This window comes from Chlorocebus sabaeus, chromosome 2 (assembly GCF_047675955.1).
Source record: "Chlorocebus sabaeus isolate Y175 chromosome 2, mChlSab1.0.hap1, whole genome shotgun sequence".
NCBI classification, from domain to species: domain Eukaryota; kingdom Metazoa; phylum Chordata; class Mammalia; order Primates; family Cercopithecidae; genus Chlorocebus; species Chlorocebus sabaeus.
In genome coordinates, this window is record NC_132905.1 from 5,927,091 (window position 1) to 5,953,087 (window position 25,997).

The following is a 25,997-nucleotide window of genomic DNA, read 5'->3' on the forward strand; positions in this document are numbered from 1 at the left end:
CATCCTTGTTCAGTGATACCATGCTGTCTTTCTCTAAACTGTGGTGGAGTCACTCGGGTTTTTCCGAATTGAGACTTTTCAAGTTCAGGTTTGATGTTCTGTGCGTGGCTGGCATTTAGTTGGAGTAGTTATTATTAATGGCCAGAAATATCACCACCTTGCTGAGAGCTTGTCTTGAGACTGCAGAGCATTGTCACTTCAGAACAGATACGTGTCAGTGTAGTACACCCACACCATGTAGCTTAGTGCAGACTGTGTTGTTTTGAAGACTTCTCTGAAGTAAAACCCCACAAACCAAATAAAGTTGTTAAATTTCTTGAAACTTCTCTTCCTACAGCTCAAGTTCAGGTATTATCAGCTGCACTGAGAGCTGCACAGCTTGACTCCGTGAATGAACCCGAGAGCAAGCCAACAGCAGGTCTAAATGAAGTGTCCATTTCAGATCCCAGCTCTGCCTCTGACAATCAGATCACTCTGTCGGCCTCATCATCTCAGAATGAGCTCTTTGTGGCCAGGATATTACAAAGCACAGTAAGTATTTGCCCTATCCCTCAGCCACCGAGGATGTGACAGAAATCACAAAGCAGCATTTTCTCTTATTAATATATCCCAGCAGAGATGATAAATGGCAAATTTCATTTATTCTTAAGGTCATGCTTTGGATAACTAGTCAACCAATCAATCAGGTGATTGATAGTGCCGATGTGCTCCCATGAAGATGGGTGGGTACCAGAAAGTACCTTCCCTCTTCTCCAGAGATGACAAGAACTTGTTCTTTGGGGAGATCAACCATGTAAATGCTCTGTGTCACTGCTAACAGACACTGACATCTTTTAATAATAGTGGAGGGTGAATTCAGGCAGTTCCTGGAATTTCAAGTGGACGAGGCCTCTGAGAGCAGCCGTCACACAAGCCCCCTGTTTGGTAGGCGCTCTGGCATACATGGATGCTCCAGTGCTGGTCCTGGCACACTGTTTCTCAGAGGAGAGCTTTTGAAAAAGCACCAGTGACCCCTTTCCTCCTGTGGGTGGAACCAGCCCCTTGTGAGACCACGACCCCAAAGTTGGAGTGAGGGCGGACCCATGGTTTATTTCTTCAGGTTTCTCCAGAAGCTTTGGTCAGCCTCTTGTAGCTGGAGGTTCCTGAGCTGTCCTAGTTTGTACTGAGCTTCCACTCAGACCGCTTTGAGTTGGGCTCTTCCACAGGTAGGGGGCAGAATGGAGGGTTAAAATGAGGGAGGGATCTGTGGTCATAACAGTCATTGGGATAGCACTGTGTCGTTACCATGTGCTGTGATGGATAATCTCCTCAATCTCATGGTCTTCAGGGCCTAAATACCAATTGTTTCTCTGTTCATACAGTTTATAATTGGATTTCAGTGATTAACTTATCACTCCCCTTACCCCTTAGGCCTGCTCTAATAAAGCGAAATAAAACATTTTAAAACTCAAACATAAAATGTGTAGGGGTTGGTTATATGTGATTAGTAAGAAATGAGGTGATATCCTCTTCTGCTGGTTTGGTGCTAAAAAAATAGCAAGAAAACTCATTGTTGTCAACCTTGTTACCTAGAGTGCAAAAGTTGCAGGTGTTAAGTAGAAGGGTGTGACCACATTTACCTTGGTGGGGATGTGATAGTATTTGGACTTCTTTATCATAGACAGAGGTAGGGGGGAAAAAAAAAAACAGATTCCTCCAGGCTGGGGCTTTTCAGTTGCTGCTTTAAAAGGGTTCAAGTTGGGGCCTTTGTTTTATGATGTGGGAGGGCAGAGCCCTTGAATTTGCGGCTTGACTCCAGGGTCCTAGTGGGATTAGTTAGGATGCTTCCTGTCGCAAAAGAAGGGAAAGGAGACAAAAATCTCCAAGAACCGTGAGGAATATGTTCTCTTGCACAAGACAACAGGAAGAAGCGCTGTGGTTGGGTGGCTTCTGGGCAGGTGGACTCCATCCCTTTGGTGCTGATCTGCCCACCATTCCCCTCGGCCATGGTGGCTCTTGTCAGCATGAAATGCCTGGTGGAAGGCGGGGCCTGTGTCTTCCCACTTGTCTCTTTTGAAGAACAAGGATACCCCAGGCGGGGAACCACCTTCCTGTCCTCTCCTTCTGCCTCCCTCTTGCTGGCCACAGTCACAGCATGCATTCATGGGTTGAACATGGTGAACCGGACAGAAACATGGAAGCCCCCGAATGGAGTCAGTATCCTGCTAGAAAGAAGGCTGCTGGGTGCTGAGTGGTGGGTGCACAGATAGCCAGCCAGCATGGTGTCCCACTGGGGTTTGGGGAATGAACTCACAATACCTTCTGGGGGTGCCATGACTTGTGGTGATTTGCTTAAGCCTTGATTTGGCTCCTGGAGTAAGTGCTGCACATACGCTTGCACTGAAGACTTTGGAATAAAGTTAATTTCTAAAGGGATAATAGTGATTCTAATGACACACCTTGTTACTATATGTGAATTTATTAACTTGGAGAAATTGAGGTCTTAGGTTTTTATACCAAAATATTTCTGTTTTATCATGTCCTCTGTTAAAATAAACAGCACCTATCAGTGGAAACCTTGGGAATTGAAGGTTCTGGTGGTGCGCCTCAGAGCAAACGAATCATCTATCGGTGTGTTAATCAACTTTCCTGGATCCTATATTGAGCTGATTTGTCAGACTCCGTTCAGCTGGTAGACAGTATGACATTTCAAATGCAAGTTGGAAATCCATGTTATGGTTGAAGGAGAAGGTCAGGTCCATCTCAGTTAATGTTAATCAATGATCAGAGACCAATATGTCACCATGGAATGTCCTTGTTCATTTTAATTGTTAACCTAATGTAAAGGTTTATCAGCAAACATTAGGAGTGTTTGTACATGTGAAAATCTAGGACAATTTTCTGAGTAAATACTCCTATATCAGCCACATCTTTTCTCTCAGATCCATTGGGTTTCCCAGCCCCCATCCTCTTTTGGGGACCCACCATTGCTGCAATCCCTAATTACCGAGAAATGTTGGAGGTGCTGGCTCTACCATCTTGCAAACCTCACCCTTCTGGAGTAGTCTGTGCCTCAAACATGTGAATGTTACTTAAAGGTCTTGGTTAGCCATACCAGGAGTCCCTAGGGCATAAGGAATAGTGGATGCAAACTCACAGGGTTGCTTCTCACTGCTTTCACTTTAGCCTTTGTATTTCTGTAAGGACCTCCAGCAGTCTTGTATTAAAATGTATGAAATCAATTTTCCTTAGCACTTAAAAGAACTGGTTTATACAGTATCATATGCAACTGTGCAAATGTAATTTTTAACACCTGGAAAGATACCATTGACTTCAAGGAAAGCTTTTGCCTTGGCTTACAGAAGTAATTTCTGGCATTGAAAAAGGACTCTTTGAAGGGGAAGTGATAGGACAGCTGCTTCCTTTGGAGCAAATTGGTAACATGTCCAATCAACTCTGTAGGATCCTGGTGAACCCAGAAATGGAACCAGTGACCATCTGGAGACTGACCAGAGGCAGGATCCCACCCTACTTGAAGAGAATAAATCTAAATTACAGGTTTGTTTCTTGAAAACAAAAACAACAACAAAAAAAATTCAAAGCTGTATATTTTCTTAAAGTTAACTTTAAGACTTGGAACCAAATATTTTTTTCTTCCATCAATATTGATTACATATTTTAATTTGTATTTTGTGTTGCTAATATAATTGTAAAAAATTAATTGTAAGGTAGTGTTTAAGCTTCTGAACAATCTATAATAGTGTTTTTGATAAAGCAAACTAATATGAGAAAAAAAGGACATCTAACACTGATTTGATTGAGTTCTATCTCAATCAAACACAGTCAAACATAGGCTTGATTATCGGAGTATAAGGTCTCAGGTGCTATGTTCTTGGGGCAGTTGTAAGAAAAGAGAAGCCAGTCTCCATTCTCAAGAGCTGTATGTACCAGCCTAAGCAGACATTGCTGTCTAGACTGTCCTCTATGATATCAAATATTGTGCCAATCTTAAAAAGATGAGTTCTGGGTGTTGCTTTCACTTCAAAATTGAAAACCCACTCTCTGGAGAAAACAGAGTTGGCAATCTGAAGCCCTTTGACTTTAGGAAGGCCTCCTGTTCCTCTCACATTTCTCCTTTATTGTTTTCACCTCTAAACTCCAAACTCCTTGTTTTTCATGAGTATTTTCCTGCACGCACGATGGCCTCCTTTCTCTCTCATTTCCCAGGATATAATACCTCAGCCGCTGCTAGATCAGTATGTGTCCATGACTGACCCAGCTCGAGCCCAGACTGTCGATACTGACATAGCCAAACACTGTGCCTACAGCCTCCCAGGGGTGGCGCTGACCCTGGGCAGGCAAAATTGGCACTGCCTGAAAGATACATACGAAACACTGGCTTCTGACGTACAGGTAAAAGCCTTTTCAGAGGCATATGCAGAAAGAGGGTGGGTCATTCGTTAAGGAGAAAAGGGGAGCTGCAGCAAGGCTTATTGACCTGAATTTTATGTGGATGCAAATTGGCATATATACTGGTCTCTGTTCGAAATAAAGCTTTAAGTGTCCAACACCTGGCAGTATTCATTTTGCTCCAAAAATGCCACGTAAGATATGGAAGAGGTTGAATTGCACTTGCTTGTCGTGATTCGTGTGTCTGCTATGCACCCCTAGTGGAAGGTACGGCGAACCCTAGCCTTCTCCATTCACGAGCTAGCTGTGATTCTTGGGGATCAGTTAACAGCAGCTGACCTGGTGCCTATCTTCAATGGATTTTTAAAGGATCTGGATGAAGTGCGAATAGGAGTTCTTAAACACCTGTATGATTTTCTAAAGGTAGGAAGAAGAGTTAAAAGCAAAAAACAAGCCTCCTTCTCCGAATCAAATTTGTGAAACCCTGGATGGATATGGTGTCAGTGAAAAAAAAAAACAATGCGGTTGTTTAGCTTTCTTTAGCTGAAATGTACCATCCATAATCTTAAAGTGGGAGTTCTTTCAGTGATGGGTAAATATTTTAAACTTTTTTCTCCAAATTTTCCTGTCCGTTAGAGTTTTAATTCTGTGGAAGATGGTAGACACAAAGCCTAGCACACTTTTTGCAAAAGAAGAAACCAAGGCCCCCGGGTAGTGACCTGACTTGCCCAGAAGTCACCCAGGGGAAGAGCCTGGGCTGAAGTCCAACCTCTGTTCTGCATGAAGCACTTTTTCTGCAAGGCGCTTCTGCTTCCCTTCTGGCTTTTTTCCGCCCCCTAAAGGAATGATGAATATAAAAATAAGAGTTTAAAAATGACCTAGAGAAACTAATTACTCTCATCCACATGACCAAGAGCTGCCCTTCACGGACTCTGGTGTGCGCTGCTCCAGTCGAGTCTCTCCTCTCCTGGTGCAGAGCAGCAGCCTCGCTCCCTGGGAAGCGGCACTGGTGTGCTGTCTTCCAAACACGCACAGACTGGGCTTTTGTTTGTTTGTTTTTAGGTAGGAAATTACTAAAGCAGGAAGACCTCAGGGGCATTCAGAAACACATAATAAGCACATGTCCTGGCCAGGGGAAAAGGTTGGAGCCATTCAGGGATGCATTTGATGTCAGTATACAGCAACGTTCATTCACAGCCATGCTGGGTGACAGACTACGAGGTGTAGGGGAAATGCAAAAGTTCTTACCAGTGACAAATATCTAATCGGAAGTGTAATAAAAGGGGGCATTTGGGGTCATTTTGAAGGATTATACATGTTTGTTTATATATACATTTTTAAAAAATAGTTGCTTCATGAAGACAAGAGGAGAGACTATCTTTTTCAGCTTCAAGAATTTGTAGTGACTGATAACAGCAGGAATTGGAGGTTTCGATATGAACTAGCAGAGTAAGTAAAAATATATTTGGGGATATGAGAAGGCAAACTAGATGGAATAAATCTTAATTTTCTTACCATATAATTGATTTCTAAAGCAGCAGCAGTAATAGTGTTCTTTTAGATAAAGAGATTATGTTTTTATTAAGGTATAAACAGAATTCCAAAAACCCGAAGTTACAAATACCACAATCTCCGGGGAGATATTCATTTTCAGATGAAGACAGGGCTTGAGTCACTTTCGAATTAGAGTGTTCTGCTGTTCTAGAAGGCAATTTATTTGAACCAAATAAAAGATGAATCACCCACTCTTCAATATTTTCCTATTAATCGGAGCAGTTTTTGCCAGAGCTTTCTTGAACATTCTGAGTGTGGTCCTCTCCGCAGGGTACAGCATGCCTAATGCCCTTCAGCTGCTGTGGGAGACAGGAAGGGGTCTAACCTAGATGAGATGATTACGAAATAAAAAGGTCCCCCAAGGTGGCTCCTATCTGCACATCATTTTGTGCCTGAAGGAGTTATTTAATTCTGTCTTGAGCTGGCAAAAGGAATGTTCCAGGCTTTAGTGATGATGAAAGGGTAGAAGCATCAGTTTAAATAACTCCCCTTCCTAAGGTATATAATGTGCCTTTCATGGTGTGGGGGAATTTGTTTGTGGCGGTTGTTTGGGTTTTAGTTTTTACCTTGTTTTTATTTCAGGGTCTTTAATTTTCATTTTTCTCATCCACAACTAGAAATCTCAAATAATTGTCTTCCCCGAATAAATTCATCAGGCTTTTGCAGCTATTCTGGATATGATTTGGCTGATGCCAGGGGCAAACCGAAAGCCTTTCTCTTTGCTGTGGTCTTTAATCATTCTGCTTAATTTGAGAGATTGAGGTTTCAGTCATTGTACCATGTTCCCAGCATCCTGTTCTGAGTCGAGAAAAACAGGCCCACGTTTTCCATGAAAGCAGTGCGACCTCTAGCGGCGGCGCACGGGAAGTGGGCGTGCTCGGTGCCCAGAGGGGCTGCCCCGGGAGGTAGCGCAGCCCCAGTGCCCGACCACGTTATCTTCCCCTGCTACGCTCCGTATCTCCCATCTCCCGGCTTATTGAAGGCACAGCGACTGATATGAATTCTGTGCTCCCGTGCCCATGATATTGGTATCATTTTTTTGAAAACAGTGTTTTTTGATATGAAAGTATTCACCAGCACTCCTGGCTTCTGGTTCTAACTTCCTCCCCATCTCTTTTTCATTTCCTTTCGTTGCCTGGGTGAAAACAATGCCATTTATTTTCATGTCCTTCTCCCCATCCCCATTTAGAAAGTAGTGAAAGCTTTGGTAGTGGGTTTTCGCAGGCAGCCGTCTCCTGCATGCTTTTGTCTTTTGGAGTAAGGAGCACGCGCTCCCAGTTCTCTCCAAGCGGACCTCGCTGCAGTGAAACCACCTCGTGCTGCCAAGAGCTGCGAGCAGGAGCATCCGGTTCGGTTTGCAGTTGGAGAAACGCTGGGGCGGTCGTGCAATCTCAGAGTGTTCGCTTGATCTGTTGACCTTTGTGAACTTCAACATTCTGGCTATTTTTATGTTATCTGATTTTTAAAGTTTTATGTGCTTTTCAACTGATAACCTAAAATCGAAATATTAAATCTGTATTCATAAATTTCTCAGCCTCTGTTTTACGGAGTTTATTTCCTTTTGTTTGATTTGTATGTGTGTGAGATGAAGAATTACAATTTTGTTCACATTTTTTTGCATGGTCATTTTGCTCAGCTTTCTGCTGTTGGCATTTTACTGAAGACCGAAATCTTGCTGGGTCTTTTGCTGTTCATTTCCCAGCCTGGCTATTTTTATCTATAAGATGAAATGACAGTAAAAAGAAATCAATAAGTTTGTTTGTTTGTTTTGCCCCAAAATAATGTTTTTTTGTTTTTTTGTTTTTGTTTTTTTCCTTTTAATTTCAGACAGCTGATACTGATTCTGGAACTCTATAGTCCCAATGATGTTTATGATTACCTAATGCACATTGCCTTAAAGTTGTGTGCAGATCGGGTTTCTGAAGTTCGGTGGATCTCCTTCAAACTAGTAAGGAATCAGGGCATTTGCTCTGTGATGTTTACCAATAGGAATGTTGATGTATCTTCCATTTTAACTCTTAATTTTTCTGGGCTTAATTTGTCATCTTACCTATGAAACTAGCTTTTAAAATTTGAAATTAGGAACTTTATTATAGTTTTATCAATTTGTAAGATAGATTTTTTGTTAAGTTATATGTTTCAGTGTCGGAAATTATGGAGTAATCCTTTTATATATGAAACCCTTTAAGCAGTAGGTTAGTGTTTTTAAAATACAGGTTGATTTACAGCTTGGTTTTGTAGAAAAATATTTAGTGAGCAAAGGCTCTGCTATAGAAAGGCTGATCCTGTTTTTTATGTGGGCTTTATACCAGCTGAATGCTGATGAAAAAATCACATTGGACAATATTGATTTTAAGATACTCGGATGGTATTAAAATTTTATAAAAATGGCATGTTCTGAAAGGTAATGATTTAGTTATTAAGCAAGGGGACATGCTCTAAAATTTGGAACTTTAAGATTAGTAATATATTTTTCTAATGTCAGTCTCCTTTTAAATTTCATTTTTATGAAGGGTTTTATGTGTGTGTGTGTATTGCCATATATTTAAACATCTTTTTTCTCTGTGTTCTAATGATGACCGTGACAAAAATTACTTTCTCCTGTGCTTATAAATTCATTTTAAAAGTGGAAGGGTGCATAAAAATGTCTAGTTTCCATGTAGAGTAGTATTCATAATTCAAATGATGGCAGCATTTTAAATGTGCTCTTCTGATATTTTTCACAGGTTGTGGCAATTCTGCAGAAGTTCTATTCCAACAGTGAAAGTGCTTTGGGGTTAAATTTCATCAGTGAACTCATCATAAGGTTCCGGCACTGTTCTAAGTGGGTTGGAAGGCAAGCTTTCGCTTTCATTTGTCAGGTTAGCAAGACCTGGGGAGGGATCCACCCTGGGTATACATCTGCCATATGATGAAAGCAAGTTCACCAGACAGAGAATCTCAGCCCTGGAACACTAGCCAGGAACTGAGGAATTAGTTCACCTAGCCCTCTTATCTCACAGGACATTGGGACCAACCCAGTGTGGTGAAGGGACTTGCCCAGGGTTACCCCACTGGCCTACTCATTTGCCACATAGCTATTGATTGAGTACCTACCATGGTCCAGACAGATTCTAGATGCTAAAGACAGAGTGGACAAGCTTCTGCTCTCCTACACTTCCATCCAGTAAGGTAAGGGCCAGGCCCACAGTCCACTCCTGCCCTATCCAGGTCTGTGTCTGCCACTACACCTCACCTTAGCCAGTGGCCTTGGAAGGAAGGCAGGATGAAGAACTGGGCAGTGGGTTAGGACACAGACTTTAACCTCTTTAGAGTAAATGTGTAGAGTTCGTATCATCCTGTCCAGCTCCTCAGATTGCTCTCTCTACTCAGCCTCTTGGAAATGAGGGTGTGATTTATGTTTGCCTAGGGGCAATGGCAGTGATAATGGCTGCCATTTCTTGAATACCTCTTGTGTGTCAGGCATCACATCACACATTTAATTCTCTAATAAAAGGTAATGCGTCGTGGCGGGCACCTTTAATCCCAGCTACTTGGGAGGCTGAGGCAGGAGAATCGCTTGAACTCGGGAGGAGGAGGTTGCAGTGAGCTGCGATTGCACCATTGCACTCCATCCTGGGCAAAAGAGTGGGACTTCATCTCAGGAAAAAAAAAAAAAAAAAAGAGAGATAATGTGTATCGAGTATGGCATACCCATTTACCTTTAGACCAGCTCTTTTAGGTGAAACATTTGAAGCCCAGAGAGGTTAGGTCACTTGTTCAAGATCACACAGGAAGTGTAAGCCCATGATTTTTTTTTTTCTGCTAAAGTATTGTTTTTAACATTTTAACTTTTCATTACTCATGTTTTCAAGCATATACAAAGGTAGAGGGATTGGTGTAATGAACCTCTGTGAACTCGCCACCCAGCTTTGTTGATAGTACAGTAAAGCCATGGTTGGGACCATACCTGACCCCAGACCACAAAGCCCCCCTTTTTCTCCCTGATGACCACGGGCACCAGAGGACTCACCAGCACCCCCTGTTGGACCAGTGGGACATTACAGGGGTGCTTTGGCCTCCCACTCTGAGAAAGGGCAGTGGATGGCGGAGTGACTAACAAACTCACAAACCACAGGCTTGACGGCACAGACTTTTGTGAAGGAAGAGTCAGTGTTCCAAGTCAATTTGCGGAGAAAGCTTAATGGAGATATTTTGTGCTTTTATTTTTAAATTCTTTATCTGAGATTTAGAAAATCTGAAATAAGCAAAAGGACTCTTGGGACTGGGGGGAAGGGTGGGAGGGGGTGAGGGGTAAAAGACTACACGTCGGGTGCCATGTACACTGCTTAAAGGGGCCCAGGAATATGTGCCTACCTTCTAGTGTTGTCATGGGCTTCCGTGGGCTGATAGAGCTAAGCTACCCAGCATGGCGCCTGGCACCTAGGGAACACCAGCAGCCACTGCAATGCCCATCCACCACAACACAAATTACCCTGGAGTAGAAGAGCCACAGGAGTTAGAACCCACACTTCAGCTTGCAGTCCCCACCCTGCTGCCACTTGGTGGTTATAAGACTTCTGGGTGTCACCACCACATTGGAAATGAAGTTTTTTTCACCTGTAAAACTAGGCTGATTTTGAATTCCAGGGCTAGTCCTGAGGATTGAGAGAATACATGTAAAGTCTTGTAAGTGGAGAAGTTCTATGCATATGCTGGGGATGACTACAGGACTGGCGTTTACTGATCGTTTACAGAGGTCTGGGCTTTGGGTTATGGTTTGGGATTTGACTTTCACTTGACAGCCACGGTTGCTGTGAATGACATTGTCCTAGATGTTTTGCATAACAGACTTGTCATCCTACAGATGAGGAAACTGAGGCTCAGAAAGGCTAAGCCACTTAACCCGAAGTCACATAGCTACTAAAACCAAGTTAGGTTTTGAATCTAGACTTTTCTGACTCGAAAGCCCACCAGATCTTAACCTACTTGGAACCCACTGCTTGGTGGTGAATTATAACAAAATATTAACTGTGTTTCTAACCAAATGCAGTGCTTGAGATTTAAAAATTCACACACACGCCTCAAACATACAGATTCTGAAATGACTTCTTTGGGATTAAAGAAGTGTATGTTTCTGGAAGACTGCTGGAAAACATCACTTCTTTGGCTGTGACTTTATTGGGGCAGGCAGTGGTGAGCAAGGAGTGTGTCCCCGTGGACCAGTTCGTGGAGCACCTGCTTCCCAGCCTCCTGAGCCTCGCGTCAGATCCTGTGCCCAATGTGAGGGTTCTGCTAGCCAAGGCCCTAAGGCAGATGCTGTCGGCAAAGGGTAGGTGGAGCACTTTTCGGAACTCACACATTTCAGGTAAACTCCAGCAGTTGTTAAAGGCCGCAGCTAGATTTCCTCTAGGAAACTGAGGCAGGTTGTGTGACAGCGTGCTTAAGATTTATTATGTAAATGAATATATTAACTTTTATGCATCATTTTATGTTATTTATAAAATGACTAAGGAAATGAATGTAATTTGGTCTTCACACTTAATAAACATATACTAAAATGCAAAATATTACATAGCTTTCCAGAAATGAGGGAAACTGATAAATTTTGAGTTATGACATGAAAGATTATGAAGCCTTAACTGCTATTACGTTTTAATGGTATTGTTTTGTGGTCAGTTAGAAAACATTTGTAACCCAACTAATGGGTTATTTACACCTGGACAGGACTTAATAAAAGCTTTGTGTTTCTTGGATAGTTTATTTCTACACCACACATACAAGAAAATATCTTGAACTCTGCCCTACATGTACATGTCTTGCCACTTCACCCCCTGCCCCACCCTACCTGCAACCTGCTCCTGTTCTACACATTGCCATTTGTTTTGTGTTGCAGGAAAAAAAGATAGTTACTATAATTTTTAAAATATACATAACTGTTAGGAGTCCATCTTTAACATTTTAGAAATACTCTTTGATTAAGGCATTTTATCATTTGAAAGGACTTATATCTGTGTTTGTTCTATGAAAAATGATTTATTGTCCTGACATGTGGCTAACAAAAAACAAAACCACGTGTGTTTTGAACACTGTTCATGGCATACCTAATTCAGACTCATGGTTTCTCTCTTTAGCGTATTTTAGAAATGCCGGTAACCCTCATCTTGAAGTCATTGAAGAGACCGTCTTAGCATTGCAGTCAGACCGGGACCAAGATGTTTCCTTTTTTGCAGCCCTTGAACCAAAGCGGCGGAATATCATAGACACTGCTGTACTAGAAAAACAGAATTAACTACTACGTGATGAGTTGCAATCTGATTGTTTCATGCTTGGTACATATGGCTTAAAGTAACTTGAAGGGGAGCTGATTGTATTATACCAGCTGGGGGAGATTCTGGAGCCTTTCATACCGTGCACTCTGACTGGCACCTTTTCCATCTGTACCCCGAAGGCACTGAACCTGATGGGGGCTTTTTCTGGATGGCTGGGCCATCCTGATCAAGCCTGATCAGTAAGTCTGTGGAAAGATTGCAGACCATGTAGCTAACTGGGCACTGGAGCCTCTGAACCACCAGGCTGCCTGCCAGCAAGTTATTTTCTCCATGGCAGACTGTATGATCTGAAGTCCCCCCAACCCTTGCCAAGTAGTTTATTAGAAGCTCTTAAGTCTTTAATAGACCTGCATATTTCCTTCCCTTATGATTTCCTATAAAATATAGTTTCTGGTGTTATGTTTTATTTTTAACTGAAATACTGTACATATGTAAATAACTCTTGACAGGAAGAAAATATATAAATGTAGTATTTGCCCCCTATCAGTGAGCTGAACAAATACATCATTTAAATCTATGCTCCACTTTGAGTTGCTACAAATATAGTTCAGTTTGTTTACTTTTGAAAAATGTGATAAAGAAATCTAAAGAATGATTGATGGCAGTCTTTCTAATATTGTGCCTTGGTCATAAACTACTTGGAACATTCTTCAGGCACTCACTCCTCCCCACCTGACAGGAACTGTTTCCATGAAGATATGTGTTGGCCTTTGATAGAGGCATAAAGCTGAAAGATTTTTCATTTTTATATGGATATGCTCTCATATGTTTAAGAACTTGAGAGGGAAATGGATAACTGAGGTTTTTCCATTTTTATATGGATATGTTATATGTTTAAAAACTTGGGAGGTAAATTGATAACTGAGATGCATGGATATTGACTTTATATCTAATGCTTTAGAATCTTAACCAAAAAAAAAGGAAAACCCAGTTCTGATCAGAACCTGCCCACAAGTTCTACGCACCTGTGACTTTGGGGGTCAAATTATATACTCTTCAAATTGACTTAAGTACACATCACTTAGATTTCATGCGTTTCAAATTTAGACTGAGAAATCTGCTCTAGAATTTAACCAGGTTTTTAAAATGAAGGTTTCCTAACCATTTGAACAAATTTTACATACATGTATGCACATGTCATTTTTCTTGTTTCTATTTTTATGTTCTCAAAGGTAGGATAAAGAAGGAAGGAGGAAACAGCTCATTTGGGGTTAAAGAGCTAGCTCTGCTAAGGGCTTGTAAGCTATTTCTATTCTGCCCTTTGATCTTTTTCTTGTTTGTCTTGTCTTTATTTTTTAATGAAATTTTGAAGCTATGTATTGAATTTTCTGGTATACAGGATGTTACTCCCACCTCCAAATTCCATTTAACGGATTCTTTTAAAAGACAGATAGGAGTATATATACCATGCCAAAATAATAATAAAGTACGTATGTGAGAGCTGCAAATTATACCCCAGGGTAGCATTTAGGCAGCATCGGCAAAAAGTGAGTTAATAAATCGGAAGCTACATATTTAAAAAAAAAAAACGGTCAATCCGTCGTGTGTTTAATACTTGCCTAAAGTAAATGGAGATATTGTTTTGCTTTGGTAACTGGCAATTTTTATTTTATTTTTTATTGCCTACAAATTGAGATTGTTTTGTTAAAATCTGTTGATCTAGCAGCAAGTAGAATTATTCAACTGGAATCTTGTATTCTATTCAGAGGTTAATTTTCCATTAAGGAAAAAAATGAGCTTCAGTTTGTGTTGTGATGTGTATAATTTGCATGCTGAATCACAACATGCTTGGATAGATTGTAGAGACTCTGGTAAATAATCTAACCTTTACAATTTCAGTTTATGTGTTAACTTTTTTCTATAATTTGCCTTTCCAATGCAGAGATATTTTTTATGGCTGTAATTTCTCTGTAAAAATAATTTTTAAGCTTACATTTTATTCTTTTTTTGCAACAACCGAGATTTTTCCAAGATTGTTCTGTTTCACCTTGCCCTCCTAGCTCCCCCCCATCACTTCAGCGCTTGTATTTTCTAATTATTCATGGGTGCGATGTTGAGTGTTTGTAATTTGACCACCACAGGTAGGCTTCCTGTTTACTTGAACACTCAGCCTCATCTCCGGTGAATAAATGGAAAAGCACAGATGGGTTTCTCCCAGGCAGAGCTCACTCCAAAGGTGTCTTCATAGAGCCAGCCCAGCCTTTGTCAAGGGGACGTTTCTCCACTTAAGTGTGTTTATCAGCATCTTTCTCCCGCCAGTAATTCAAGAGCATTTTCAGAATTGATAGATTTTGATGCAGTTTTGCAAGTTTCCATGGAAGGCTGTCTCCCACTTCTGGGATCCACCCCCCCAAGTCGGGACCAGATCTGCTGCAGGGAGTCATGTTTATGAAATGTTTGTTTTTTGTTTTTTGTTTTTTTATTCATTCATACTAGAAGTGTTTTTATAACGGAAGTCTGCACTTTACAACTCTGCAGACCATGCATGCAATGGTGATTTGGAGCCTTGTTCATGGGTAATTCCTCCAGGTGATTTATCCCAATTTCTGCAAAGATCCTATTTTAAACAGACACGGAGAAGTGGTAACCGTTTCCTAACAGCAGTAAGAATGCCCCTTTCATTTGCCTGGTGAAAAGAACAGTCGTTAACAGCAGCCTGGAGGCTTCGAGGAGGTGGGGACCGGGCCTGAGCTTGGGACTGGGTCGTCAGAGCGTGGCCGCCCGGCGATGTCTCTGTATTTATCAATAAATCTCCCTGTTGTTTCGGGAAGGGCCTACGTCCTGTTCCATTATTTAAGAATCGTCTCCCGCGGCCACGTGAAACCGCGTCTTTGTTCATCGCGGAAGCGACTTCGGGACCCTTGGGCGCCGCCCGCCCGTCGGTCTCCCTGGGGGCTCGGGCGGCGGGCAGGGAGGCCTCGCCGTGCGTCTGCAGGGGGCGGGCACGGCAGGGCCTGGGCGTCACAGTGGGGCGGGGGGCGCACGGGCCCGGCGGGGGCGGCGATGACGCGCGGCCGCCTCACTTGAGCCGCGGATGACGCGCGGCCGCGACTGGCCTATGCGGCGGGCGGCGGCGGGGGCGAGCGGAGCGCGGGCGGCGGGGCCGCTGGGGGGCGCCCCTCGCCTGCACCCCAATGCGGGACGCAGGGGAGGTATGCGGGCCGGACCGCAGGGGCGCGGCGGGTCCAGGGCAGGCTCGGCGGGCTCGCGGCCCCTCCCAGCGCAGTCCCGGGCCTGTTCCCGCGGCCGGAGCCAGCAGCTCGTCGGTGACCCGAAGGCCGCGAGCGCGTTGCCCGACTTGGCCCCTGACGTCTTCTTCCTGCGGGTGCGGCTGGAGGAGACGGGGGAGATATTCCGCGTGGCAAATTGCCGCGGCGACATGACCGTGCGGGAGCTCAAAGAGGAACTGGACCTGATGGTCGGCATCCCCTTCAACCTCCAGCGGCTCCAATACCTCGACGAAGGTGGCTCCTGCCCTGACCCCTTCCCTGGCCACATGTAAAGGCACCCTGTCCACTTCTGAAGCTGGATTCCCAAAGGGAAGCTTGCTTACGTGAGAAACCCCAGATGGCAAAGGAAACCCCTGAAACCCAGCCACCCTGAAACCCAGATGGAAGGGCCACTTGGGGTCCTGGCCGCAGAGGGACTTCCCAATCTCAAACACACGGGATTCAAATTGGACTCCCAATCAAGGCAAACCTTGTCCACATGACCCGAATCCACAAGCAGGTCCTGCCTGGATTGGGCTGCATCTGCCAACCCTGAGCAAATCGTGTCCAAGCCAGGACCCCCCAGAAGCCAGACCCTCAGGCTCCCTATGTCTTCATAAGGAACACAGGTCCCAAAGCCAATAAGACTTGTCTGAAACAAAACCTGTCCTCAGCAGGACCCCCAATCCCAGGGCAAGCCTGCCCATGTCAGTACCCCACACTCAAAGCAAACCTCAAGTCCTCCGCCATGCTGGTCTTGAGAACATCAGAACCCCAAATCCTCTAGCCAACCATGTCCACGCAAGCATGCCAAACCTGAAACAAACCCTGCTGACCTCAGGACCCACCAACCCAGAACAAAATTGCCTAACACCGACCCCCAAATCTCCAGGCTACCCATGACTACCTCAGAACCCCAGATTTTCCAGCCACTTTTGTCTTGCAAGGACGCCAAATCAAAACAAACCCTGTCCATCTCAGGACCCCAAAATCAACAAACCAGCCCAAGACTGAACCCCTAATCTCCAGGCTAACCATAACTCAGAACTCCAGATCCTCCAACAACCGTGTCCAGGCAAAGAGGTCAAAGCTGAAACAAACTCTGTCCACTTCAGGACCCCGCAACCAGGAACAAACCTGGTTAAATCTGAAATCCCAAATTCCCAGACTAATCATGTGACTATTAGAACCCCGAATCCTCCACAACCATGTCCACACAAGGTTGCCAACATCTGAAACAAACGCTGCCCTCCTCAAGACCCCATATATCTATACGCAAATTCTGCCCAAGTTGGAGCCTCACATCCTGAAGAACCCTTAATCTCAGAGCAGACTCTACCCACATCGTGACCCTCAATTGCCCAATTCTGGACCCCCAGTCTCCAACTAACCGTTTGTGCATCTGAACCCCAATCCATTAGCCACTTCTGCCTACGTAAGGATGACAGTCCAAAATGAACCCTGCCCACATATGGACCCCAAAATTCAAAGCCAACTCTGCTCACATCTGAAAGGCAGTCACCGAGCTCACCATGACCATACCAGAACCCAAATCCCCTCAGAGTGTCTTCATGAGGGCTCCAAAGAATAAAACAAACTCTGTCCACAACAGGATCCCAAAGCTCAAGTCAAACCCACCCACATCTGAATTCACCCCCAGACATGAAACCATGTCTACATCAGCACTCCAAGGTTGAAGCCGGCCATGTCCATATCAGGAAGTCAAAGTTCAAACCAAACCTTGCCTCCACGAGTACCCCAAAACTCAAAGCAAACTTTTCTTGTATGTGTAACCCAAATCCTTCAGCCAACCTTATTTATACCAGAACCCCAAATTCCAGACCAAACACTTCATATAGCAGGAGCCCAAATTTTGGAGCAGATTTTATCACCATGAAGACCCCCAAATCTCAGGGCAGATGTGCTCTATTCCTACCCTCCAAATGCCACACTACTCGGGGCTACATCAGATCCCCACATCCAAAAACAAGTCCTGCCCATATGAGGACTCCGAATCCCAGAACAGACCTTGTCACATCAGGACCCCCAAACAGACAGCAAACCTTACTTTAATCAGAGCCCAAATCCAGAGTCAACTGCCCTCACGGGAACGTGAGTCTCAAAGCAAATGCTGCTATCCACGTTTGAACCTGAATACTGGAACTAACCTAGTACATATCAGAACCCCAAATTCCAAGCCGTGTCCTTGTTCACGTTGGGAGCTCAAAGCTAGCCCAGCCGGAATCAGAACCCAGAACCGAAAGTTCCCTGTGACTGAATTAGGACCCCAAGGGCCCCGCTCCAGACAAGTTTCATGTGGTAGATACCCAGCGGAGGCCAGGCACCCTAGAGCCCATCTCTCTTTCCATCAGTCTCCTTCCCTGACCTGAAGGCGTGGCTTTCCCTATCCCGATTCCCTACAATATTTAGGATATGAGAACAGGATCAAAGTCCCTGGCTCCATCATCTCCCCACCTGGTTGAAATCAACACAACACACTTCAAGAAAATGAAGATATAGAAAAAATCTCTGAGCTGCTGCACAGAGAATGTGAACAGCTGATATTGCAGAGAGACTGCAGCTGTACTGCAGGGGCTGGGCAACGATGGAGACAGACAGATCTGAAAGCAGCCTGCCTCCACGGGCTTGGTGCTGCCAGACACTGCCCTTCTGGGCTCAGTTTCCTAATCCATAACACAGAGCCACCAGCTCTAGAATTCTCAAGAGCTGTTTCCCCCTATGGACAGAAATGACTCAGGAAACTCAAAATGCACAGTGAAGGCCAAAATACCTTCCTTTGCTCTCTTTAAAATAGGTTAAGCATTTTTCATGACATATTATTTTCCTATAGGAGTATTTGGAAGATGCTCTTGGGCATTTTTGAGGTCTTATTTGGAAAGAAATGTGTTTCCAGCCTAGTCTGTATTTAACATATTAAAAGTGAGGAGAGTTGTTGAAGGACTTAGTAAGAGTTCCCAAACAAGTAATTTGAAAATTATGTATCCTCAACTACAAATGCCTGGCACCCCTTCTGTTCATTTATGTTCGCTGATGAGCTGTGCTGAGCTATTAATTCAAGAAAGCTAAGAGGGAGCGAGAGAGAGGGGGTGACTTAACACTGATGTCACAGTGCTATCACTCAACAGGCACTTAGCAACTGTTAGAAGCTCGACCTCTCTCTGCCGTTGCAGTCCTTGCCGTGGGTGGTAAACAAGAAAGACAGAAAGTGCTACTCATTATTAGAAGAAATTTGGGCTACTGCCTATAAATAATCCTCTGAGGCCTCTCCTACCCACCTCAAAATTTGGGGCGGGGGGAGATCAAATGAGATCATGTGTGAAAACCTTGAGATACACAAATCTAAAAGGGGTGAGCACATCCATGGGTCAGGGTTGCCCTTACACGTCTGTCGTCAACTTTGATAATTTATTTAGCTAGTGATAATTAGTATTTGTCTAAGTCCAAGGCAGTGGCTGCCTGTTTATAAAAAGAGGATGTTCTCCGATTTCTATAGGGGTTGTTCAGCATGTGGGAGTTGTACTCTTGCACGTCTCAGCAAAACACAGCTTTACTCAATATTTTCAAAGTTGTAGGGAGTCAAGTTGTCTTACTTAGACTAATTACCGGTTATCCTCTGTGTCTGAACCACAAATAGGACACTAATGAACAGATTTGCTGATCACTATTGCCTGTTGACATCTACCATCCTGAGTTTCTGGTAGCAAATTGGTGCTCATAGAGCCAAAAGTGGGAAGCCAGTGGCCCTGGAGGGAGTCAGCACTGGGGTGGCTGTTTACAGGCTGTGTGAGCCTCCGTTTGCTCATCAGCAGATGGACGTAACAAACCTACCTTGGAGAGCTGTCCTAAGGATGAAAGAATATAGGTACTCAGTCTGGGCACCAAGTAATCACTAAGTACCTAGTATACAAGCGCAAAGCAGTCAATCATAAAACCAGAAAACTCATGAATCCCACTGACTTGGAATGTAGACCGTCTCACCTGGGCGGAGCTGGGACTCGATGTTGATGGCATTGCTTATAAAGAAAGCATGAGGCCAAAGGAGCTCTGGTACTCCAAGTCCAAATTGGGGTGGATGTCAGCATTAGCTCCTTACATCACATCAGCTCTCAGCTGGGGAGATTTTGTCCCCCAGAGTCCATTTGGCAATATCTGGAGACTTTTTTTTTTTTTTTTTTTTGAGACAGGGTTTCACTCTATTGCCCAGGCTGGAATGCAGTGGTGCAATCTTGGCTCACTGCAACTCTGCTCAGGTGATCCTCCCACCTCAGCCTCCTGAGTAGCTGGGACCACAGGTGTGAGCCATCAGGCCCAGAAAATGTTTGTATTTTTTGTAGAGATGGGTTTTTGCCATGTTGCCCAGGCTGGTCTCGAACTCCTGGGCTCAGGCGATCTGCCCACCTCGGCCTCCCAAAGTACTGAGATGACAGGTGCGAGCCACTGTACCGAGCCTGGAGACATTTTTGATTGCCTTGCATCTAGTGAGTAGAGGCCGGGAAGCTGTGAACACCTGACAATGAGGAGGGGCCCCTACCACAAGGAGTTACCCAGTCTAAACTGTCAGCAGTGCCAAGGCGGAAAAATCCCTCCCAGCCTTCAATTTGAAAGATCCAACAATTTTTTGTCATTGTCACCTCTTTAGCCAAGCAATGACATTATCCAAGAGAGTATTTTGGTTTACCCTATATGACTTGTTTAACCACATGGTGCCGTGTGTCTAATGACTGGTTACTTCAAGTTTAAGTCATTCTATTTGTAGAGTTTGCCTCATAAAATGATTTTACTGACTCATGTGCCTTTTCACAATAGGACAAGTTATAATTACAGAATTTTATAAATCGTTGGCATTGTGATTTTGTTCGGCTTCCATCTGAGCTGAACCAAATTAATTTTCTAAAAAGCATTACCAACAGCAGACAGACCCACGCGGCACCATCAAATGAGATTCGTATTCGATATTTCTAAAATTATCTTTGTGGCACTCAAGGTCAGATAATCTCTTAACTTAACCAATGTAGTAGTTTATCTTTGATACGCAATTTTGTAAAAGAAAAAAAATGATTCCCTGCAGGAGTTTTGATGGATGACACTACCCTGAAGTTCCATGATGTTGTTCCTGGAGGGATTATTTCATTATGTATCTGGCGTCATGACGGATGGACAGAACTTGTTTTGGCGGCTGCGGAAGGGGATCCCAGCAAGGTGTTTTCATGCTTCTTTAAATGGATATTATACGTTATGAAGCAACCGTAAATTGTGGGGGAAAAATTAGTCTTTAATATGGATATCTGAGTAACAGTTTCAGAGCAGGGAAGAGAGAACGATGAGCCGTGTCATAATTACGAAATACTGCACCGAGGGTTTGCCTTCACTCCTTGGGTTTACCATTTTGCTGGGTTTATCAATTTGTGATTTATAACCCACTTACTGCCCTGCCCCGCCCCGCCCCGCAAAGGAGTCGAGGCAGCACGTTTCTATTCGTGTGTATGAGTGATAAGGTCGGAAATCTAATTTAACACTGAGAGGAGAACTCCAGATAACTGGGAAATGCACAGCTCAGAGCTCGGGGCTGTGGTACAGGCCTCCGCCAGGTGCTGCCTGGTTCCGGGGTGGCGGGAGGTCCCTTGTTCCTGGGGCGAGCGGTGGGCGCTCTGTCCTCCAGGGCTCCTGCTGGCCTCTCAGCTGGGCTCTAGGGGTGGGCAGTGGGGGGCAGGAGGACAGAAACCAGATACATACCCAACAGGGAAGATGAATCACTGCGACACGAGGGGCAATGCTGTATTCTTTCTAGAAAAGAAATTTGGATGGAAAGCTATATGCTCCTGGAGAAGAGGAGACAAAGTTTCTTTGCTGAGAAAGGGGTCAGGGAAGGCTGGGTGTAGCAGGGGCTGGGATTGGCATTCTCGGAAGAGTGGGTGGGCTCGGGGCAGGTGCGGCAGGAGGCAGCCTTGGCAGTGAGGGTGGGCAGGAAGGGGCACCCAGGCCTGACACACCTCCCAATCCCTCCCGCTTCTCCTCCTCTGCACGCTCCTCTGCCCCTTCTGTCTCCCTCCCCTTTGTCACCAGCAGTGTGGTCTATGCTTGGTTTTCTGACTCTTGCTCTGACTGCAGGGGTCACCTCCCTGCTCTCTGAGGTTGTCAGAATTGCCATCATCCTCATCTTGATTCTGCTCCTCCCACCGCCCCAGTCCTGACTCCCACATCAGGGCAGAGTATCCTCGCTGGGGGAACCCGTAGCCTTCCTCCCAGGCTCAAAGACTTAATTCACCATGACCCGGTTACATGACTGGGCTGTTCACCTGTGCGTGTTCAGCTTGCTCTGAAACCTAACGGAGACCATGGGCACACAAATAGATGGGAAGGCCAGAGCTGGTCTCCAAGAGATGCCTGTCACCCTCTGGGAGGCCATTTGTATTGGCTGTTTTCTTCCTCAGTGGCTTCAACCACCTTCCTGTGGACACCCGGCAAAGCTATTTTCTCTCTTCAAAACATCGACAGGAAGACCGTCCTGCGTTCCGAGCCTGACTGATGGCGAATTCGTATTTCCCGAACATATATAAGGCATTAAATTATGGCCTCCCCATCCTATCCTGGGTGTTTCTCAGCTTTTCTTGGAGGTTTTGCACCTCTTTTCTCCCATGATGAGCCTGAGTGTGGCATTCAAGCAGGCCTTCCCCTCAGCATGCCCCATCAGCCATCCAGCAGAATGTAGCCACGCTTTTGAGAATAACTCAAACTCCTCTTATCTTGCCCAGCTATCTTGTCTCGGGCTTACTGAAGATTCCTTCTACCGAACTGCCAATTCAGAACATTTTGAGGGTGAGAAGTGGAAGCAGTGGACGTCTCAGAGGGCATTTGTGGCGTTGTATGTGGCCTCACACAGAGGTCACTCTGATGCTGTGCAGTACCTTCTAGAACACGGTAATTCTGGTAGAAAGCTTCCTATATTCATGAGTTGGGATTTTTTGCAGGTAGAAAGGACAGAGTATCTTGTGTTCCAGGCCCTGCCAGCAGTGGTTTCCTGGACCTGTGTCTTGTCAGCCACCAATCAGGGTCCCCATGGGACCACTCGCTCCCTGTCTAGGCAAGTGTCTTAGGGTACGCCAGTCAGAGGCTGCCCTCCTTCTTTTCACCAGGTCTCAAGAAGATTCTTTCTGGTTCAGTGAGGCAGAAATTTCAGGACCCAAGACACGGGGCAGCTACAAAGGATTCCTGGTTCATTTCCAACCAGACATATTGCTGGGAATATTTCCATGCTGTCTGCGTGATTTCCAGCCTCGCCTGAAATTAGGATGCTGCAACGGTCCAAAATGGTCTAGCCTCTGGCCAGGCACGGTGGCTCACACCTGTCATCTCAGCATTTTGGAAGGCTGAGGTGGGCAGATCACATCAGGTCAGGAGTTCACAACCAGCCTGGCCAACATGGCGAAACCCATCTCTGCTAAAAATACAAAAATTAGGTGGGTGTGGTGGCATGTACCTGTAGTCCCAGCTACTGGGGAGGCTGAGACAGGAGAATACAACAAAAACACACACACCAAAAAAAAAAAAAAAAAAAACTAGAAAAAAACCCCAAAATAGTCTACCCTCCAGCCAGCACAGCTCTGTGGTGGATGGCAGGATCACCACTCTTCCTTCTCCAAGCCCCGTTATTATTTTCTCACAAGACATTCATGCTGAACTCTCTTTTCACCCCACCTCCACTTAAGGGCCTCCTTCCTCTCTCTCTCTCTCTCTCTCTCTCTCTCTCTGGTTCTCTTGATAGATAGAAACAGAAGCCTAAGACAACATTGTCTTCAAATTAAAGAACTTTACACAACATTCCATAGGTGTACACTCTATCCTCCCTGGATGTGGGATATTTTTGGGAAAAGATGCCCACTGATGGACATGCAGACCACTCAAGAACAATGGAGAACAGCTGTAACAGCTCAGACCACCAGCTTCCTTGGAAAAAGGGAGAACATGTTATGTGGTGTTTGGTCAATGGTTTGGGCTCAGGAGGGGCCTTAAACCTCTGTGATGGGTAAAGGTTACCTCAACAATATTCTCCTTCCTTCCTTCACTGCCTGTCTGCTCTTTGCTTGTTGTAAAATGAAATATGAGCTTTGCACAGCCCAGCAGTCCCTTAAGCTCATAAAAAGTCATTTTCACTCTGATGGAACTGTGATGTATTTGAAGGCACCAGTTAAAAAATTACAGCCAGCTTTGCAAAGTTTTCTGTCCTCTGCAGACAGCTGCTGGGGGGAGGTGTCATGGTCGACACTGGTGTTCTTAGAGCCTATTTAAAACTTTACCTCACCAACCAGCCGGAGCTCATAAAAACTGGTTACCAAAATGTCAGCTGAATTTAATTGAATTGCCTTGTTTTCTGTGTCATGATATTTGTTATCCAGAATTTGATTCAATTCAACAATTCCATATTGGACACCTGTCATTAGCCCATCCATCTGCAGGAGGCAGTGAGGAATTTAATCGAAGTGAAATCTGTCCATGAGTCAGGCTGTCCATTGCGTCATTTCCCGAGTGCCTGTCTTCTGCAGGCACTGAGCTACGTGCTCGGGATGAGAACAGCAACGAGCCAGATGTGTGTGTTTTCTGCCCTCCTGGAGTTTATGCGGGGAAGTCAGTAGATTATTACAAATAATTCCATAGTCAATGGTGTGCACAGTGTTGTGAAGATGTAGAGTGTCTATTGAGCTTATACAGGAGATTTCATGGGGTGGGAGAACTAAGGAAGATTTTCCCAAGGAAAGAAATGAAACCTAAAGGAAGGTCAGAGTTAGCCCAGAATAAAATGAGAATGTTGTGAACGGGCCTGGGGCAGGAGGCAGAGCAGGGTGTATTTTAGGGATGAAGGTGGAAGGTAGGTATAATTGGTGCCTTGGTGGTGGGGTTGGGGAGGAGAGTATGGCAGGGGGGAATGCTGGAATAGTAATGGGAAGGTATGGTGAGAGTGAGAGAGAAAGACCTAGAACATCAACCCACAGGTGGCGGGATGGCAGTGATGGATCTGAGCAGGAGTTTGATCTGGGCATTCTGGAAAAATCACTGGTTACTGCCAGGGGAACATACTGGAGGCAGGGCAGTGCTGGAGCTGGGCCAGGCAGCAGGACCTCCCTGGGGAGCACTCCCTTCACAGCCCTGGACCCCTCCTGTGTTCCCCTTCCACATGTCTTCCTTCTGGCCAATGTTCTTATTTTACAGGAGCCAGCTGCCTCAGCAGATCCCCCCTGGGCAGGACACCCCTGCATGTGGCTGCAGCAATGGGTCGGTCAGACTGTATAAGCCTTCTGCTCCAGCACGGGGCCTCCATCCACGACAAAGATGCCAAGGGAGAGACCCCCATCTCCATTGCACACCGCCTGAACCACACACAGAGTGAGCGGCAGATGTTCCTCCTCCACCAGATAGCGAAGTCAGGGATACGGGATCTTAATGACTTGGTCATGAAGAATGCTTTGCAGAGGATCAAGTCTGGGTTTAGGTCTAAGGTGACGATGATGACCCCTCATTAGCTCCCAGTGGGAACGCTTGCCTGTTGAAGCTGGTTTGGGCAACTTTGCAGAGTTCAATCCCATGGGGGTCCTTGGTGAGCAGGGAGGCAGGAAAACAGGGCAATTAACCTGAATCAGATATGAAATTATCTGTCCTGTTTGCAAATGATTTCGGGAGGGTGTTGATGGCAGGAGGTAAGTCTGTGCTCATTTGGTAATCCATTACAGACTGAACAGGCTCTGATGCCAGCCTTTAATTTTAAGCTATTTGTACATTGTACCCAATAGCGCTGCTTAGGGTGATGGGAGCCAATTACCTTCTCTCCCTTCTGGGGACTGTCTAATGCACTGGCGTAATAGGAGTAATAACAATAATGATAATAGCACTATTGTTATTGTACAAAACAAGTGCCAGCAAATGTCAGGAGGTCGTGTGTGGTGTGGGCTGTGAATTTCAGTCTGTAAAGCTGTGGAACTAAATGCTCCCACAGTTAATGTTCCAGGTTTCCTGAGCCATCTTTGAGGGGTCTGCTTCTTGAGTCAGGGGCAGAAGGGAAGCTGGGTGAGCTTGGCTCTCCAAACACATTCTCCAGAAGGGATGCCTTATTACTCTTGTTGAAAGGTAACACATTGGCACTAGATGGGGAGGAAACAGTGTAAAAGAAGATGAGAATCAGGCTGGCCACATCTTCTCTTTTGTCTCATCCCCAGGGGTCCATGCAGTCTCCTCTTGCTAGTGTTCTCCTTTTCCTGCCAGCACTGGGATAGCCCTTCCTTCTTTCCTTTGAGCAAACCACCTTGGAGTGTCTATCTCAACTCTCAGGTCTCTGCATTACAAAACCTTATACCACACTGCAGGATGTTCTTGGTGTTCCCACAGGGTCCCAGCCTGCCAAGTGCATGAGTGAGCTGGGCATGGGAAACAAGAAGGAAAGATAAGGATGGGGCCAGCTGTCTGAAGAGGGCGCTGAGACCCCATTCCTGCAGAGATGAAATGCAGAGGCTGCTAGATCTTTCTA

General features: G+C 45.0%; 2 protein-coding genes across 7 annotated transcripts in view; both read left to right on the forward strand.

The window, feature by feature from the left end:
• The window catches only part of LOC103243620 (serine/threonine-protein phosphatase 4 regulatory subunit 1), an 83,296-nt gene extending 68,271 nt beyond the window's left edge, over window positions 1-15,025 (forward strand). For 4 of the 6 annotated variants that reach the window (XM_008013025.3, XM_008013048.3, XM_008013032.3 and 1 more), the window contains 9 exons: window positions 338-531; window positions 3,442-3,537; window positions 4,207-4,392; window positions 4,651-4,812; window positions 5,738-5,838; window positions 7,771-7,891; window positions 8,670-8,804; window positions 11,113-11,254; window positions 12,057-15,025. In XM_008013025.3, coding sequence (XP_008011216.3) covers window positions 338-531; window positions 3,442-3,537; window positions 4,207-4,392; window positions 4,651-4,812; window positions 5,738-5,838; window positions 7,771-7,891; window positions 8,670-8,804; window positions 11,113-11,254; window positions 12,057-12,214 — 1,295 coding nt within the window. In that variant the 3' untranslated portion in view covers window positions 12,215-15,025. Of the gene's footprint in view, window positions 1-337; window positions 532-3,441; window positions 3,538-4,206; window positions 4,393-4,650; window positions 4,813-5,737; window positions 5,839-7,770; window positions 7,892-8,669; window positions 8,805-11,112; window positions 11,255-12,056 lie in introns of those variants that run through there. The other 2 variants (XM_073005601.1, XR_005234881.2) reach the window with 2 other exon arrangements.
• A 263-nt stretch (window positions 15,026-15,288) lies between these two features.
• ANKRD60 (ankyrin repeat domain 60) lies at window positions 15,289-25,326 on the forward strand. The gene is made up of 4 exons (XM_008013014.3): window positions 15,289-15,718; window positions 20,553-20,683; window positions 22,237-22,402; window positions 24,689-25,326. Exons 1-4 carry the CDS (start codon window positions 15,289-15,291, stop codon window positions 24,997-24,999), a joined length of 1,038 nt encoding a protein of 345 aa, XP_008011205.1. The 3' UTR covers window positions 25,000-25,326.
• The last annotated feature ends 671 nt before the right edge of the window (window positions 25,327-25,997 follow it).

Coding starts and splice junctions, on each gene's coding strand:
- ANKRD60 (XM_008013014.3), top strand. CDS start 15,289: ATGACGCGCGGCCGCGACTGGCCTATGCGGCGGGCGGCGGCGGGGGCG. Junction 15,719..20,552: donor GCTCCAATACCTCGACGAAG/GTGGCTCCTGCC, acceptor GATTCCCTGCAG/GAGTTTTGATGGATGACACT. Junction 20,684..22,236: donor CGGAAGGGGATCCCAGCAAG/GTGTTTTCATGC, acceptor TATCTTGCCCAG/CTATCTTGTCTCGGGCTTAC.